A 17,498-nucleotide genomic window follows, 5' to 3' on the forward strand; every position below is an offset into this window, starting at 1 on the left:
CGAAAAGCTCCTGCGCGTGAGCCCAGCCCAGCACTCGAACCCGAACCTGCAAAGCCTCCATCTTCTCGGCGGCCTAAGCGGCAGAAGACTGTGTCGGAGCCTGAGCCTCCTCCACCACCACCACCAGCAGCCTCAAATCGCCGAAGAAAAGGCAAGACTCCTGCGGTTATGTCGAGTCCCAGGTAAGACATCTTGTGCACCAAACAGGCACTCGATACTGACTGTGTTTTAGTGATTCTGCCGGCCCTTCCAACGAAGCCTCAAACCCCTCATCTGCCACGAAACGTAAATCCTCCAGGAATAAGAAGGGCGGTCAAGGTCGGTGGCCACTCGAGGATCGTATGTCTACAGAGCTAACCTCTCACACAGCAGAGACATCTGCCAACCCTCCCGCCCCTGGCCGTCGATCAAAGAAGACCGCGAAGGATGCTGATGCTTCGATGAACGGGGTAGATGAGAAGGCACAATCTCCTCTCGGTGATGATGATGAGGCTAGCGATGACAACGAGGACGACGAAATGGCTCGCGATTATGGAGGACGAGATGACGATGATGACGATGATGATGATGACCCCTTTGGAGGGTTTGGTGGACCTGGTGGACCGCCACACGGTCTTTCAAGCACATTAAGAGCGTTGAGTGGGATGATGTCCGGAGTCTCTACCCGGCTGCGTGACATTTTAAACAATTTGAAGCAGAAGGACGATCCATCGGTCCAGCTCATTGCCCTTCAAGAATTGTCTGAAATCCTACTGGTATCTACTGAGGATAACCTCTCTGGCCACTTTTCACCCGATGCATTTGTGAAGGAACTGGTAGCCTTGATGCAACCCTCGGACTTCGGGGAAGAGAACCCAGAGATGATGCTGCTTGCATGTCGTTGCCTTGCCAATTTAATGGAGGCTTTGCCAGCAAGCACTGCCAACGTGGTTTATGGCGGTGCTGTACCCGTTCTCTGTGCAAAGCTCCTCGAAATTCATTTCATCGATCTGGCCGAGCAAGCACTTAGCGTACGTTTCCCTTCCACCTGTCACACAGCACATACTGACCACCATATTAGACGCTTGAGAAGATATCCGTCGAGTACCCGACGTCTATAGTTCGTGAGGGTGGCTTGACTGCTTGTTTAACCTATCTTGAATTCTTCGCCACGAGTACCCAGAGAACTGCAGTTACTACAGCTGCCAATTGTTGTCGGAACATCCCCGAGGATTCTTTCCCCGTGGTCAAGGACGTGATGCCAATATTGCTCAATGTCCTCGGTTCTAATGACCAAAAGGTCGTCGAACAAGGCTCTCTATGTGTGTCGCGCGTCGTAGAGAGCTTCAGATATCATCCCAACAAACTTGAAGAGCTCGTTAGCACCGACCTGCTGAAAGCCATACTCCGACTCTTGCTTCCGGGCACCACAAACCTCATCGGGCCCAATATTCATACGCAATTCCTCCGAGTACTTGCATTTACTGCAAAGGCAAGCGCATCTTTGTCGGCCGAGCTCTTTAAGATGCATGTTGTCGACACTCTGTACCAGATATTGACCGGCGTGTCACCACCTGGACCTACAGAAGATGTTGCATCGAAGCTGGACAGCGTCGTCATCATGCAAGCCCTGATTCACAGACCTCGGGAGCAAGTAATCGAAACCTTAAATGTCATTTGCGAGCTACTTCCTGGTCTACCTAAGGAATCTGATGTGTCTTTTGGCGAAGTCTCTGATATTGACGCTGCATCAGCACGATCGACTGGTACATCATCGGCCTCTCGAAAGAAGTCGTCTAATGAGAAGCGTATCGAACTCCTGGAGGGCTGCAAAGACGAGGTTAAACGATTTGCTATCATCCTCTTCCCGACATTGACAGATGCTTTTTCGAGCACCGTCAATCTGAGCGTTCGACAAAAAGTCCTCACTGCCCAGCTGAAGATGTTGTCTAATTTGGACAGAGACATTCTAATGGAGGCACTACGATCTGTACCATACGCTTCTTTCTTGGCTGCGATCCTCTCTCAACAAGATCACCCTAGCCTTGTAAATTATGCTCTTCAAGCCGCAGAACTACTCCTCGTCCGACTAGATGACATATACCGTTATCAATTCTACCGTGAGGGTGTTATTGCTGAGATTGCAAAGCTTGCTGCCACAGAGCAGTCTGAGAAATCTGCAAGCGTTGACTACCCCGGCGACGAAGTGTCTGATTCTAATGAACCAAGTGCGACCGACAATATGCCGGAAAAGGTCGGCCGTGGAGGAGAACATGGCGATGACGAGGATCGAGACTCTTCCGATAATGAAAATGATGAGGAAAACGAGAACGATGATATCCATGAGGATGGCAGCGCTTCTCCGGCAAGCTCTCGGGAATCAACGATGTCTGAGGATGGCCCACCACACCGCATGCCGTCGGATGCCACAAGCATGCAGCGGCTCATTGTTCAGAGAGCAAAGAAGTTCTTGGATGTTCATGAGAATGAAAAGAACAGCAAGAATATGAAGAAGATGGCAACCCAGATTCTGACCCGTCTCCAGACCTTAGCCTCACAAATTGAAGATCACTATCTGCACAACGGTCCTGGGAATGGAGTTGAACTTTTTACGACCCTTGCATCTTACTTCGATGGAGATGTCTTGGAGAGCGTCACCAGCGCAGAGTTACTGAATTCTGAACTCGTTCGTGTCCTCCTCGAGGTCTTCAATAATCCTGACGAGCGGCTGAGCAATGATGCTCGCTCTGCATTTTTGGAGGTCTTTATGGGACGAACTGTCACTAAGAAGCCAAAGACCGCCAGTGCCGATTCCCCCGCCACCCCCTTTAGCATTCTCGTCCACAAATTGCAGGATTTACTAAGTCGCTCAGAGCATTTCGAAGTCGTCACTGTTCACCAGAATAGTTTTGATGGAAACAGAAGTAGCGCCGCTTCTATGCTTGCAAAGCAGATTCGCCTGAAGCTCGTTGCAGATGAGGATTCCGAAATCCCGCGACCATATCGTAATATCATGGTCTCCATTCACGCAATTGCAACCTTCAAAGCTCTGGATGATTACCTACGCCCACGAATCAGCCTCTCGGAGCGTCCGCGTGGTTCGAGAACCAGAGAAGGTCTTTCTAGTGCGTTGGCTGCTCTCGCTTCAGCAGGAGGCATGCCAAATCCATATCACGGTGCTTCAAATTCCCAAGCTCGACTCCCAGAACGCGGCCTAGGTTCAGCGACTGCTGCGACTCCTGCCGCACCCACACCTTCTGCTTCTCGCAGCTCCCGCAAGGCTAAGGCCAAGAGTGCTCCTAACGCTACCCCAGCCACGACTGACCAGCAAACATCAACCACACCCCACGAGAAATCTACTACTCGTCGGTCAAGCCGACGCAATCAGGCGCAGACGGAACCACCGGCGCCCTCGCCTCCTCCGAATGATGAAGATAGCTTGTCACGAGCTTTAGAGTGCGCTGAGGAGAGACAGCTTAGCGATGAAGATGATATGGATGACAGCGCTGCGTTAGATGTTGGCGATTTGGATGATGAAATGGAGGAAGGATCACCCACCGACCCGTCTGCAGTTAACCTCGAGGTTGCCGCCGAGGGCAAAGTTACGGCACGGAAAGAGGATGGCACACGAGTTGCAACACCTTCTCAACTACCTGGAAGCAGTTCTCGCAGCACCTCAGGCTTATCCGCAGCTGCACAAGCAGCCTTGTTGTCCACTCCAAGCACATCCTCGAGACCGATGTCATACGCTGCTGCTATCCAGGCGGTCCCTCAGGACTGGCATATCGAGTTTAGCCTTGATGGCAAGGTTATTTCTAATGAAACCACAATCTACCGAGCCGTTCATAACACGTCTAATCCTGTGGATGAGCATGCCAGCCGAAGCGTCTGGTCCGGAGTTCATCCTATCAAGTTTAGGCGTGTCCCAGGACCTCCTCCCCCCGAGCCAAGCTCTCTCACACAGGCCGCTGAGACTAGCACGGAAACCACGGCATCTGGAATCCCAGCATCTCTGGACAAGCACCCGGCAACTTCGTCAATCCTTCGATTGTTGAACATTCTACATGCGCTTAATGCAAACCTCGACGACGTCCTCGCTGAGAACAAGGATACCCTAAAGCTGAATGCGGAACCACTGTCGCAGTTTGTCAACACAAAGCTTACTGCCAAATTGAACAGACAACTTGAAGAGCCTCTGATAGTGGCGAGCAACTGTCTTCCTAGCTGGAGCGAAGATCTCGCGAGACTTTATCCGTTCCTCTTCCCATTCGAGACACGTCATCTCTTCCTACAGTCTACGTCCTTCGGCTATGCTCGATCTATGACCAGATGGCAAAACGCCCAATCTGCTGATGAGTCTAACCGAGACCGTCATAGGGAAGAGAGACCATTCCTAGGTCGTCTCCAACGCCAAAAGGTTCGCATTTCGCGGTCAAAGATCCTTGAATCCGCACTAAAGGTCATGGAACTCTATGGCGCCTCTCAAAGCATTCTGGAGGTCGAGTATTTTGAAGAAGTTGGAACTGGTCTTGGTCCCACCTTGGAATTTTATTCCACTGTGTCGAAGGAATTTTCGAAGAAGAAACTGAAACTCTGGCGCGAGACAGATGTTAATGATAACGACGAGTATGCTTTTGGTGTCCGCGGTCTCTTCCCTGCCCCAATGAGTGAGGAGCATGCCTCAAATGAAAATGGCAAACGAATCCTCCACCTCTTCAAGATGCTTGGAAAATTTGTCGCCAGATCTATGATTGATTCTCGCATCATTGATGTATCTTTCAATCCTACATTTTTCCGCATCGGCGACGGATCGAAGACGGTAACGCCATCCTTAGGGGCTGTCAAGACGGTCGACCCTGGCTTGGCTTCATCTCTAAAGTTGATCAAGAAGTTCGTGGTGGCTAAGAAGGCCATCGATGAAGATCCCAACCTCTCCGCCGCAGAGAAGGTAGCCAAAGCAGAAGCATTAACCATCGAGAACTGTCGTGTCGATGATCTAGGCCTTGACTTCACTCTTCCCGGGTACCCCACGATCGAATTGCTTCCCAATGGATCCCAGATCGCTGTCACAATTGACAACGTTGAGCTATACCTTGAGAAGGTCATTGACATGACGCTTGGAAGTGGAGTTCAGAGACAGGTGGATGCCTTCAGAGCTGGCTTTACTCAAGTCTTCCCGTACTCCGCTCTGAGTGCCTTCACCCCCGACGAACTGGTTATGCTGTTCGGCAGAGTCGAAGAGGATTGGTCAATTGAAAGTAAGTAAAGCAGTAGTCCTATACCATTTCCTGTAGCTAATCATGCACGCAGCCCTGATGGACTCAATCAAGGCAGACCATGGCTTCAATATGGACAGCAAGAGCGTTAAGAACCTACTCCAGACTATGAGTGAGCTTACTCTGGCGGAGCGACGGGATTTCCTCCAATTTACTACTGGCAGTCCGAAGCTTCCAATTGGCGGTAAGTTTTCTCCCAAGCCATTTCGCGTTCATACTAATGCAAAAACAGGTTTCAAGAGCCTCACCCCGATGTTCACTGTTGTCTGCAAGCCCAGCGAAGCACCTTACACTTCGGATGACTATCTTCCAAGTGTCATGACTTGTGTCAATTATCTAAAACTGCCCGATTACTCGAGCTTGAGCGTCATGCGACGACGTATGAATACTGCAATTAAGGAAGGACAGGGCGCTTTCCATCTGTCATAAGCGTGTGAATATGGGATGCATGGGTTAGATCGAGGGTACGATCTCAAGCATTGATTTGACGAAAGATGACCGTTGCTTTCCTTAGAACGCCCTATGTTTTCATGAGGTTATTCCCATCACGTTACTTTTCCTGCCCATTTGGAAGCTGGATGATCAATCAGATTGCATGGGAGGTCGTTTGGGCGCATAGGTTGTGGAGGATGAACATTGAACGATGGGACGAGCTTTGCGCACTCAATTAGATAGTCGGAATGCATTTTGTGTTTACCTGTAGCCGTTGCGATGATTGTCATAAATATTGCCCCATGGTTCGTTCAGGACCTTCAGGTTCAATAATGCGTGACACGGTTCTCCTGCGCGCGCACGCAGATCGGTCGGCAGGCATTTAGCGGCTCCCGATAACACCTTTCCCCACATGACACTGAGATATCGTCAAAGTCGCAAAATCGCGAAAACGCCGCTCTCCCTCTCGGCGCAAAATGATACGGGATAGACCAAGACACCATGTCGATAGACCCATACACAGAAATCATGCCGAAGCCATTCTCATTGCACAGAGGAAGAGAGAGAACCACTTGAATTCTACCTATAGCCACGCCCAGTCTATCCTTCGGTCTCAACATGCCGGATCGCAAACAATCTGCAGTTGAGGATCTCAATACTCAGTTACTGGTATAACCCCTCTCACAATTCTGTAATACTCTGTTGTCAATAAGGATAGCTATTTTAACTAGCTGGCTGTTCTCTAGAATGAATACTCCTCCACAATTGAGACGTCAACTCTGCTTGCGATCCTCTCCGATTTCAACCTTGCAGATCCCGCACAACTAGCAAGCGCGCGACATACCCTCGACATCCTCAAGGAGAGCGCGGAAGCAGAAGAAAAGACCGGGTTTGATGCCAGCGGCAGCAGTGGCTTTGGAGTGATACCGGAACATGGCGAGGAAGCCAGCCGCGAAAATGACAGTGGCAGCTCGATCAGCCGGCCAGCATGGTCCAGCTATACCGACGACACGCCGCTCAGCCAGGATATGTCATCGCTGGATCTCGACGGACGCGATTTCTCTGAATCAGGCACAGAGCCGCGCGGCCAAGATGAGGTAGCATGTTATGGGGACTTGGATGGTCTGGATGGGGAAGCTAAAGAGGCGCTCTTATGTGGCATCTTCCCTACGCTAAAGCCGTTTGATATCAAATGGACTTTGAAGAAATATAAAGGGGACGTGAACCAGGTCATTGACGAGCTCATGACACAGTCTTTTCTTGATGAGAATGGAGGCCGGTATAGAGGCGTCGAGGCATTCTCAGAAGCGGACCTGGCGCGGCCACGAAAGACGAAAGGAAAGAAGAGGAGGAATCGCCAGACGGAACCATTTGTGAGCAGCCCGGCCTCAGAGCCACCTTTGCAAATGAGCAAGTGGGATACGGCTGCGAAAGACATCGAATTCATCTCGTCGAGAACCGACATGCCGACGAAGCAAGTCAGCTCGATATATCACAAGAACGGCGCATCTCTCCGCTCGACAATCTCCGCTATAATCGAGGCCCATCTTGCTCTGAGACTAGAAATCGAGGACCCCATTATCCAAAGTCGAGCCATCGACCTCGGGCACGAGTTTCCATCGATTCCCCCCTCCTACCTGGAAGCACTAGCACAAATCTCACATCCATCCGCCTCCCACGCCCACGACCTCGCAGAAGCCCTCGCCGCCTCTCAACCAGGCACCAAACCAACATTCGATATCGAGTTCCGCCGGCCTCCCCTGCACCTCGACCACTCCTCACCCATAGACTCCCCCCCATCCCCTAAAAAACCCCCCAGCACCACCAGCACCACCACGACGCACCCATCATCCCGCGCGCTCTCCCTCGAAACCGCCACCGCCCTCGCCGCCAAAAACTACCATCTCCGCAACACCGCCTTCACACAAGCGCGCGCCGCCTACCGCAAAGGAAAATCCGACCCCCTGATGGGCGGCGCCGCCGCATACTACAGCCAAGAGGCGCGGGACGCGGACGCGCGCGCCAAAGCCGCGCTCAGCGCCGCTGCTGATAAACTGGTCGAGCAGCAGAGCTGGCCTGGCGGCCTCGATCTGCATGGCGTCGGCGTCGAGGATGCTAAACGGATCGTGCGCGAACGCGTCACTGCTTGGTGGCATGAGCTTGGTTTGTCGGACCCGGTGCGGCGCGCGGCTAGCTACCGCATCGTGACGGGTGTGGGGAATCATAGTGAGCGTGGTATAGGCAAGTTGGGTCCGGCGGTGGGGAAGATGCTTATCCGGGAGGGGTGGAAAGTAGAGGTTGGGAATGGGGTGTTGGTGGTGACGGGCGTAGCGAGGAGGAAATGAAAGTGAAAGTTTGAAGGGCCAGTTGCTTTTTTCTGTGCTTGTTTATTATTGTACCAGACCTATCTAGGTATGATTGGAGTTTCTTTTTTTGGAAAGGAAGAAAAGCAGCCCGGTAGGTATGTAGGTATGGTCCTCGCGGCTGCTACTACGATGAGTAATGTTGGCCTATGATAGATAGACAGTCATCTTTATCTGTAGAGATAGGGCTATAAGTCTTTGTATGAGAAGAAGAAGAAGAGAACTAAGTGATAATCAATCTTTATCAATGATGATGGATTTTGTTTTTCTTTTGTGGGCTCCCATTTCGTGGTTCTTTGGTTGGAACTTCATGTATTTATCTACATGGCAATGTGATATAAGTAAGTAATTCTTCACTTATTTGGATAAACTATCTTTCCCGCCCTCAAACTCTGCTACATCATATTCATCCGGGTATCTCTCAATCACGCTCCTCAACTCCTCCATCTGCTTCTTCGTGTCCGGCGTCATCTCCGCATAAACATCCTCGAACATACTCCTCAGCGGTGGTTTCTTCTCCCTCTCCGCCTCCGCAAACGCCTTTAGGACGTCCTTGCGAATCCTGGCCCGGGCCGCCTTCTCCTTCTCTTCGTCCCACAGTCCCTTCTTCTCGAGATACTTGCGCAGCCGCGTGATCGGGTTGTCTCGCCTCTTCCAGTCCTCAACCTCGACGCGCGCGCGGTACGCGAACGAGTCGTCGCTCGTGCTGTGGTGCGAGATCCGGTACGACATGGCTTCGATCAGCACGGGCTTGCCGCCGTCCGTGAGCGCCAGCTCCCGCGCGCGCTTCGTCACTTCCCGCACCGCGAAGATGTCGTTGCCGTCCACGCGGATGGTGTCGATCCCGTACCCGATGCCGCGGCTAGCGATGCCGTCGCCGCGGTATTGCTCGAGCGTCGGGGTGCTGATGGCGTAGCCGTTGTTGCGGCAGATGAAAACCACGGGGCAGGAGCGCGTCGCGGCGATGTTGAGCGCGGCGTGGAAATCGCCTTCGCTGGCGGCGCCCTCGCCGAAATAGCAGGCTACGATTCGGGGTGGGATGTTGGGGTTGGTGAGGCGTTGGATTTTGAGGGCATAGGCTGCGCCTGCTGCTTGTGGGATTTGGGTTGCCAGGGGAGAAGAGATGGTGTGCTAAAGGTTTGTAAGAATGATCCTTTGAAGGGGCAGAGGGTAATGACAGGGAAACTGACCATATTAAGAGCCTTGCTTCCATAATGCACGGGCATATTCCTCCCCCTCCCCATATCATTAGTATTCGAAAACAGTTGACTCATGAAATCCGCAAAGGTGAACCCGCGCTGCATAAACATCCCGGCCTCTCGGTACTGGCTGAATATCACATCTTCCTTCTCCAGGGCGCTCGCAGATCCGACGGACGTCCCTTCCTCCCCTTGGCTCGTCAAGTAGAAGGAAAGGCGGCCTTGGCGCTGCGAGTCGAACATTATGACGTCCATGATGCTCACGGAAAGCATATTGTGATACATAGAAAGCGAGAGCTCGTCGGAAGGGGGCGTCAGCGTGGGCGAGATTATGTCCCCGTCGGGGGACATGGCCCGGTAGGTCGGGATTGCGGGGTAGGTTGAAGGGTGCTCGAAGGAGAGGTCAGAGGTGAATTTACTGTTCACCGCACCGGGGAAATGTACACTGGAGCTGGTTGAGCAATTTTCATATGGAAGTGAAGGGATAATTACCCTGCGGCTCCAGGTCTTTGGGAGATAGAGGACGACCATCTTTGAGTCGTGTGTATGCGGGGTTGGCGGAGGGAGACCGATTGAGGTCGCAGAATGCGAGTCCCGCATCGTTGGAGGTTCATGGTTCTAAAGATTGTTCTGAAGTCAGATCCTCCAAGAAGGCCTTCTGATGGCTCCTGAGATGCATTTGTGAGAAAGAAGCAGAGAAGTCAAGAGAGAGGCGGCCTTTCAATACACGGGGAGTTGGAGCGAGGCTGGTTTAACCGCTGATAAGCGTCTCTGGGGCACCGCTTCCCCAGATTATGTCATCCCAATGGCCGAGGCCCGAAGGGGATTGATTGATTTGCCGGATTGCATATCATGTATATACGACTTATGTATATATATGTATCATGCATGTAATGTGTATGTACCCCAGTAAGGAAGATTCAAAAGAAAAGCATCCGCTCTTAGCATATGCCAATTGGTTGCTGCAACTTTGAGCTAGATTGGACACGTGCAGCAGGTATAGACTATTATTGCCCTGACTGCAGCGGAATTTGAAAAGTAATAGCTAGAGCCATCGTGACATTGCTTGCTCCGTCAAAACTCAGATTTCGTGAGTTGCTATGACCACTACTTGTGGATTGAGCTTTTTGATGTTTATGTTGCTATTATCTCCTGTGGACCCCGTTGACTTTTTCAAAAGGCCCCTTTTTCACCTCGCTTGGGAACGGGCGGAGCACGCGGCCGCCGGTGAGAAGCTGATTACTGTGCTTTCCCATGATAGATATCTTTATAAGCTTGAACATAGAGATGTATTCCCATGTATTTGAATATCAACCAGACTCTTAAATAGAAAACAAATTGTCCCGATTTTCTGATTTTCCTCTTTCCAACCCTTTCGAGTTGTGAACTTGTGAGACTACTAAGCAAGGTTTGGAGCCTCAGGCAAGCAAGGCTGAACTCTGACTACCAACGTACGGAGCATATAATTTTGCGGCAGACGGATGAACATAAATCGACTTTGACACAGAGCCCGGTGCAGGACTTCCCTAATTATTGTGATCATGGCCTCTAGATATGGCCTCAGACCGCTATCACGGTCTGCGAGAGGCCAATTCCTATATTCGCAACCCCAACGATGCTTCTCATCCAGCGTGCGCCGAGCAGACTCTCCGCCAAATCCCAACTCTACGAACCATGAAAGAACTACGCATTTTGGATTCCAGACCGTTCCCGAGTCCGAGAAGGAGGCTAGAGGTGAGATGTCTTCTGGATTGTGGGGTGATTAGGCTGACTGGTGCTGTGGACAGTCGCCGGTGTATTCAGCAATGTAGCAACCTCCTACGATATCATGAACGACTTCATGTCTCTCGGGATCCACCGTCTCTGGAAGTGCGCCATTCTCTCCGTCCCCTCCCAACCGCTCCCCTCGAATCTCCCCAACTGACCGCAAGACCAGGGACTACTTCGTCCGCTCCATCAACCCCGGGTCCTCCTCGAGCCCCGACCAACCCTCGCAGGGCTGGAAAATGCTCGACATCGCCGGCGGCACCGGCGACATCGCGTTCCGCCTCCTGCAGCACTGCGACGAGATCAACAACTCGCCGCAATCCACCATCACCATCTCGGACATCAACCCGGCCATGCTGGACGAGGGCCGCAAGCGCTCCCTGGCCACGTGCTACGCCCACTCGCCGCGCCTCGACTTCCTCGTCGCCAACGCCGAGCATCTCGACGCCATCCCCGACAACTCGGTCGATCTGTACACCGTCGCCTTCGGCATCCGGAACTTCACCAACAAGGACGTCGCCCTGCGCGAGGCCTACCGCGTCTTGAAACCCGGCGGCCTCTTCGCCTGTCTCGAGTTCAGCGGCGTCACGAACCCCCTGTTCGATGCCGTCTACAAGAGGTGGAGCTTTGGCGCCATCCCGCTGATAGGCCAGCTGGTCGCCGGCGATAGGGATAGTTACCAGTACTTGGTCGAGAGCATCGAGCGCTTCCCCAAGCAGGAAGAGTTCAGGGATATGATCAAGGAGGCCGGGTTTTTGATTCCTGGGAAGGGCTGGGAGGATCTGACGGGGGGCATTGCAGCTATTCATAAGGGTATTAAACCTGTGGAGTAAAGGGGCCGGGCGGTTTGCATCCTTGTAGAAACAGGTGTATTAATATTTGTACGGCTTGGAAGGAGGCGAATGTACTATATAGGATAGGGCATCATCACATGTTCAAGAAGGCGAGGACAAAAGGATTCGTAAAATTTTCTATGCAGCTATGAACAAACTGCCAGCCAGCGTTTCTGTCTTCTGGCAAATACTAGAATACATGCAACGCTATCGAAGCAATCGATGCTGCAATAATGGGGGATCAAAAGGTACAGAGAGAAAAAAGAGCTATCATCGCTTCCGCACATCCCGAAAGCATAAGCTAGTTGAACTCCACTCCATCCCAAATCGCGGACACCTATGATATTAAGCCGAGAACAATGATGACCTTCGATATTCTTCCATCACACATAGTGACCATTAAGAAGATGTACTAGAAGGTGGACTTTTTTGGTGGGAAACAACGAAAGATTGGTTCGACACGCCCAGAGGATTAAGAGTCGCCTGCCGCGGGTGTCGCTGGTGCAGGTGCCGGTGATCCTTCGGTCTTGTTGAACCCTCCTCGTCCTCCACGTCCACCCCTGCCACGGTCGCCACCGCGGCCTCCTCTTGGTCCTCCGCGACCTCTGCCACCACGTCCCCCTTCACTATCACTGGCACCTCCGCTTCGGTACCCCCCTTGAGTGTTAGAGTTTCCACCTCTGCTACTTCCCCAGTTTCCGGCCCCACCACGGTTGGCTGCATACCCCTTGTTTTCTCGTTGTTGGAAGATCTTCACCAATGGGCGGCTGCGGTCCTCTCCAGTTCGCGACTTCACTTCCTCTGGTAGGCTTGCGAGAACGGCATCTCTCTCCTCTACTGTCTTGAAATGAGCAACCTTGTTTGATTGTCCCCACTTCTCAATCTTCAGAATCTTCGCCTTATCTTCCTCCTTGAATAGATCCCTTACTGCGTCATCGGATGTGACGTTCATGACAAAGAGACCAATAATTGGTTCAGCCGCAGCCTTCGTTACAGGCGATGCAGCTTCAGCAGCACCATTGGTGGTGGCGCCGTTAGTAGGGGTTGATGTGTTGAGTTTCTCGTTCTCTTTAGTAGATGCGGGTAGGTTAACATTCGTCTGAGGTTGAGGAGTCTCCGACTTTGGTTGAGGTGGGGCGGGGGATTCTGTTGTACGGCCAGGACCAGAAGAAGGTGGTTGTTGTTGTTGTTGACCACGCTGCGGCTGTGGTGGTTGGACGTTTGGTTGCTTTTGCGCAGTAGCACCGGGGGCAGAAGCAGGTGCTTGACTAGGGGCAGCTCCAGTAGCTGCCGCTTGAGAAGACTGTTGGCTAAGTTGGCTGGGGTGTGGTTGCTTTGTCCCTCGGTGGGCAAAGTTGAAACCCTGGGCACGCATTTCCGTACCAATGCGGCCATCTTGAACCTCTAATACCAACCAGCCAAATGCGGCATCTGCCAGGTTGAAATTCCACATATTCTTGAAAGCACTCTCATCTACCTGGCCAACTGCCTGGGCATTGGCGCCACCGACTGGACCACCGAAGGGGTTACCTCCATGTGCAGTAGTCGGCATCTTGTCAACAATGCCTAGGGCATTCTGAAGCAGGTTCTGCTGAGCTTCGTTCTGCGAGATAGCTGGCTGAACCTCTCCCTTGACAGTCTCCCAAACGTCATTGAAGGAAGCTTTTGAGGCCGCAAGCTTCCCGCGGTAATGATCTAGCGTAGGATTGACACTGAACTCATTGTACGAGCTGCCATACCGGAAATGCAAACCAGCAGAGATCGAGAAATCGGCTTTGAGGGTTACAGACAGTTGGTTCAGGATACCTTCACGGGCTGGCGATGCGTGGGTAATGAAAATGCGAGTCTCTGTGGGGTCATAAACTCGGTTGGCTGTATCCACCAATTCACCCATCTGCAGTAATGTTGTCCACATCGTGCCTTGGCCACCCGCAATCGTTGTTCGTCCTTCGCCATTGTCAAAGAGCTTGTGCATCACGACGGCCCCACCAAGACCGAGTAGTCGCAATTTTACACCGCCAATCTCCAGTAGCATAGAGCGTGCCTCATCGATGATGTGCAGCTTGTCTACCTTGTACTCCCCAGATCGGAACTTCTCCAAAACCCGCACATCCTCACATGCGCCCCAAACCGTGTAGACCGGAACATCGAGCTTAAGGTTACCGTTGAGGAATTGTGGAAGTTCTGACAGAGGCAGCTCGCTGGGCTGGAATCTTTGCTTGACTGGTCCACCTGGTGCGCCGATGGCCTTTTTCGTAGCTTCGGATATTAAGGGAGAATATTGGGCGACGTGCTTCAAGGTCCTGGGATATGTCAGGTTAGCACATGGCCAGGATTGAACGCGACCTCAGGGCTGTCTCACTTTTCCGCAATACGATCTAACGATGTCTCATCGTAGAAGCCAAAGTCTCCAGTGTGTATGATATGGTCTGCTCGAGCTTGTCTCGCGAGTTCATTCAGAGATCTCAGGTTTCCTACCAACGTCAGCAATCGCTCTACCGCCACCGGAAGTTTAAGTCGTCTAACCTCGAACATCCGCGATACACAGCACTCTAACACCTCCGGTTTGGATTATTCGACCATTGTTTGGAAGTAAAGGCGCAGCTCCAGGTGGCAAGTTGGGGTGGCTTCCAACAGCTCCGTTTGGTAGGTAGCCAGGGTTGTTGTAGGTATGTGGGCGTTGCTGTTGCATTATTGCTGTCAGTCTTGTGGGTAATAGAGAAGAAACCTTCGATGAAGAGATCCTAGAGCTCCAGCCCAGGTAGGCATGCTCAGCGCCGGACGGAGTCGTGGAATGTATTGGAGCAGTCGAGAACGCGGATGGATGTACTTACGGAGGCCATGCTTAGGGAAGAGGTTGAATGCGGTGGAGAGTGGTATCAGGTGGAGAGAGTCGTCTAGGCGCAGGAACAAGGAGCAGTGAGCCTCTTGAACAATCTTGGGACGATCGATGGTGGATGGAAATGAATTGAATCTTTTCGTGTAGAAAGCTGAGCCAAATCGCGGTCGCCAAATTCAGAGCTTGAAACGGACGAGGTCTTTACCTGCCATTGGCTCGCTAAGCTCGCCGTAAACGAATCCGCCTCTTCTTATTTAAACCGTAGCAAACGACATCCCCCCTATTCCGCCCTTATCGATACAGTATTTTCTCCTCGCGAGCATCACCCCTCAGACTCTACCGCGTACTATATATATCAATGCATCTATTGGGTTTATGTGTTGACTTCACCCATCTTATATGGCCATTGTAAATACTTCATAGCAGACTCGTCACACGTCATTGGCCTCTGAATAGTCCGGGCATCGAATTCAATAGAAGCTCTAGGGGGGAATGGAGATCATCAATACGTTAACGGTCATAAAATGAGATACTTCGTATCCTACTACAAATCTTCTCCATTCTTTCAAGATATATCTATTATTACAAAGTATATGCACCCTGGTTCGTTTCCACGTAGAGAAGAGATGGGTATCGTTGATTAAAAAAGGATCGTATATTACCACCACATAAATACCCCTTATCTTCCCCATCCTCATCCCCACCCCTAGTTAGCATTAGTCGTCCTCTTCCAAATCATCGCCGCCGCCAGAAGTGCACAGGCCGTCGCACCCAGCGCAACATACAGACTTGTCCTGTCCGGAGGCTCCTCCTCACTCTTTGGGAACGCCGTGGACGGGTTCGTAGCTGCCTCCGCCAATGTGACAAACAACTCACTGATACTGCTCCACGTCACACTCACGTGCAACGGGGCGCTCATATTCAAACTCGTTGTATATTCGTCTGGTTGCATTTCAGACCTTTGCATCGTTTTATCTTGGTCTGCTTTGAGTGCCACATAGACAGCTGGCAACTCATCCAACTGGGGATACTTTTCACGAAGCGAGACGATGTGTGAGAACGAGTCTGGGTCCGAGGAATCGTAGGTGTAGCAGATCAAATCGCAGGCATCGAGTTTGGCTTGATTATCCAGAATGGCGGGTTCCAGTTCGCCGAGCTCTTCAAGGATTAGGTAGCATTGTTTGCCACCCTGCAATTCGACACTGTTAACAGCCGTTCGGGGTTTTATTGTAGGACGGTACAGAGGATCAAAGGGTCGGTTGAGGAATGCATCTAGGAGGGTGGATTTCCCGGATGCCGGAGCCCCTAGCACGTAGCAGAGAACGACATTGCGCTCGACGCGGCCCGGGCGCCGCCGCCGTTTTCGTGGCTTCGTGATCTTAAGGGCAGACGTGGTAGCGGTGCGGGGTCCTGAAGGGGGCTCGAAGCCAAGGTATGCCAGATAGGCTAGAGTGGTTGTTGGAGACACGAAGGTAGTCATTGACCACTGAGCGAGCCAGCCTTGGAGGGTAATATACCCAGCCTCATTACGGACTGTGGAAGAAGGGAAGGAGGAATCCAGCCAAAAAGAGGGAAATCCGGGAGTAGGTGCGAATAAAGCATCTAGTTCCGAGTCATTCAGACCTCCATCGTTATCCTTGTCGAATAGAAGGAACAGATCAACAAAGAATCGATACCCCGTAGGACTAAGTTCTGCTGAGGAGTATTCCGGGATCTCAAATTTAGGATGGAGAAAGCTGTCCTTTAGGCTTAAACTGTCTGTGTAGTGGTATTTCCGCAAAATGATCCATATGGTTTCGTGCCTGCCTTTCTCCGCAAATATCTTATTCAACTGAAGAAATCCGTTCTGGTCAATCCCCTTCTCTAGGTTAGATTTCGGTGAAGATTTGCTGATTGAAAGCTTGATATTTTCCAGGTCCTCGGGAGATAATGGCTTTTCGAAGCATTTGGCCTGGAAATCATGCATCTCCTGGTCACTCAGATAACCATCTTGATCCTTGTCGCTCAAATAGAATATCCTCTTCAAAGCAGCCACGGCTGCGGGTTTGAGATTCCCCTCCTTAGAATCGAAGAGAGGAGCAATCGGGTGTGTCACAGCTTTCTGGCATAGGAAGAAGACCTCGTTAACATTATGGTGCTCTCTCGCGCTCGTCCTTATACAGGAGTCGATTTCCTTGAATTCCGCCATCACAGGTAGCATCTCATCCTCCACAACCTGCGCAGTATTCCCACTTGTTGTCAAGTCTGATTTATTCGCACACAGAACCACGGGGACATTGACTCCCAAAGACCGGAAGTAGGGCATCCAGAACAATGCAACTCGCTCATAGCTGTAATGATCTGAATATACCAGTAATATCACGTTCGATTTCCGTATTTCCTTTCGCAGAGTGTTTCGTTCCTGGGGAAGCGCTGAGGTATCGACGATCGTTGTCGTGACATTTTCGGGCGTGCCAATACTGGGAGGGATGGTGATCTGTGGCAGAACAGATTGGATCTTGTTCGTCACGAAGACATCCTTGACCAAGGAGGTAATGAGACTCGACTTCCCGGTACCTTCATCGCCGCAGACGCAGATGCGTACTGTGGAGTGTTAGCCAGCGGAAAGGAGGCAAATCCAGTGCCAGGGACGTGGAAGAGAAAAGGTCCCTTACCTGTAGCCATGCTGTTTCAGGCTTGCAAGGCTGAGCCGAAGACTATGGCATTCCCATTGCTGGGGGAGAAGGGTCAAAAGTCAAATGCAAGAAGAATTCGGGAATGCAAAGGATAAGCTGCGGTTGAGCAGTTGACCTCTGTATGTATGTATATGC

The 17,498-nt window shown here is 51.6% G+C and overlaps 6 protein-coding genes across 6 annotated transcripts; 3 read left to right on the forward strand and 3 right to left on the reverse strand.

The window, feature by feature from the left end:
- Positions 1–440: 440 nt before the first annotated feature.
- Positions 441–5,684, forward strand: M430DRAFT_101459 (hypothetical protein; the record flags this gene model as incomplete). Its single annotated transcript, XM_024860709.1, has 4 exons — positions 441–1,010; positions 1,061–5,237; positions 5,290–5,439; positions 5,488–5,684. 4 exons carry the CDS (start codon positions 441–443, stop codon positions 5,682–5,684), a joined length of 5,094 nt encoding a protein of 1,697 aa, XP_024720778.1.
- Positions 5,685–6,305: 621 nt separating this feature from the next.
- Positions 6,306–8,032, forward strand: M430DRAFT_27884 (hypothetical protein; the record flags this gene model as incomplete). The annotated part of the gene is made up of 2 exons (XM_024865744.1): positions 6,306–6,356; positions 6,434–8,032. 2 exons carry the CDS (start codon positions 6,306–6,308, stop codon positions 8,030–8,032), a joined length of 1,650 nt encoding a protein of 549 aa, XP_024720779.1.
- Positions 8,033–8,303: 271 nt separating this feature from the next.
- M430DRAFT_120913 (hypothetical protein) lies at positions 8,304–9,966 on the reverse strand. Its single transcript, XM_024861792.1, has 3 exons — positions 9,742–9,966; positions 9,241–9,694; positions 8,304–9,181 (listed from the first exon to the last, which is right to left on the reverse strand). Exons 1-3 carry the CDS (start codon positions 9,861–9,863, stop codon positions 8,408–8,410), a joined length of 1,350 nt encoding a protein of 449 aa, XP_024720780.1. The 5' UTR covers positions 9,864–9,966; the 3' UTR covers positions 8,304–8,407.
- Positions 9,967–10,856: 890 nt separating this feature from the next.
- M430DRAFT_87257 (hypothetical protein) lies at positions 10,857–11,849 on the forward strand (the record flags this gene model as incomplete). The annotated part of the gene is made up of 3 exons (XM_024869642.1): positions 10,857–10,983; positions 11,037–11,118; positions 11,186–11,849. Coding segments are annotated over 3 exons (873 nt in total), but the record flags the coding sequence as incomplete, so codon positions are not given.
- Positions 11,850–12,105: 256 nt separating this feature from the next.
- Positions 12,106–14,768, reverse strand: M430DRAFT_58604 (hypothetical protein). Its single transcript, XM_024868746.1, has 4 exons — positions 14,684–14,768; positions 14,376–14,532; positions 14,212–14,323; positions 12,106–14,152 (listed from the first exon to the last, which is right to left on the reverse strand). Exons 1-4 carry the CDS (start codon positions 14,690–14,692, stop codon positions 12,322–12,324), a joined length of 2,109 nt encoding a protein of 702 aa, XP_024720782.1. The 5' UTR covers positions 14,693–14,768; the 3' UTR covers positions 12,106–12,321.
- Positions 14,769–15,394: 626 nt separating this feature from the next.
- On the reverse strand, positions 15,395–17,352 carry M430DRAFT_19029 (hypothetical protein; the record flags this gene model as incomplete). Its single annotated transcript, XM_024864006.1, has 2 exons — positions 15,395–17,271; positions 17,343–17,352. 2 exons carry the CDS (start codon positions 17,350–17,352, stop codon positions 15,395–15,397), a joined length of 1,887 nt encoding a protein of 628 aa, XP_024720783.1.
- Positions 17,353–17,498: the final 146 nt, after the last annotated feature.

This window comes from Amorphotheca resinae (genome assembly GCF_003019875.1).
Source record: "Amorphotheca resinae ATCC 22711 unplaced genomic scaffold M430scaffold_6, whole genome shotgun sequence".
Taxonomy (NCBI): Eukaryota; Fungi; Ascomycota; class Leotiomycetes; order Helotiales; family Amorphothecaceae; genus Amorphotheca; species Amorphotheca resinae.

Excerpts from the sequence above, each read along its gene's own strand:
- M430DRAFT_58604 (XM_024868746.1), bottom strand. Across the intron at positions 14,324-14,375 it reads GTGTATCGCGGATGTTCGAG|GAAACCTGAGATCTCTGAAT; the intron begins GTTAGACGACTT and ends TGACGTTGGTAG. Across the intron at positions 14,153-14,211 it reads TTAGATCGTATTGCGGAAAA|GACCTTGAAGCACGTCGCCC; the intron begins GTGAGACAGCCC and ends GACATATCCCAG.
- M430DRAFT_120913 (XM_024861792.1), bottom strand. The coding sequence starts at position 9,863 with ATGAACCTCCAACGATGCGGGACTCGCATTCTGCGACCTCAATCGGTC. Across the intron at positions 9,695-9,741 it reads CAAAGACCTGGAGCCGCAGG|TGTACATTTCCCCGGTGCGG; the intron begins GTAATTATCCCT and ends AACCAGCTCCAG. Across the intron at positions 9,182-9,240 it reads GAAGCAAGGCTCTTAATATG|CACACCATCTCTTCTCCCCT; the intron begins GTCAGTTTCCCT and ends ACAAACCTTTAG.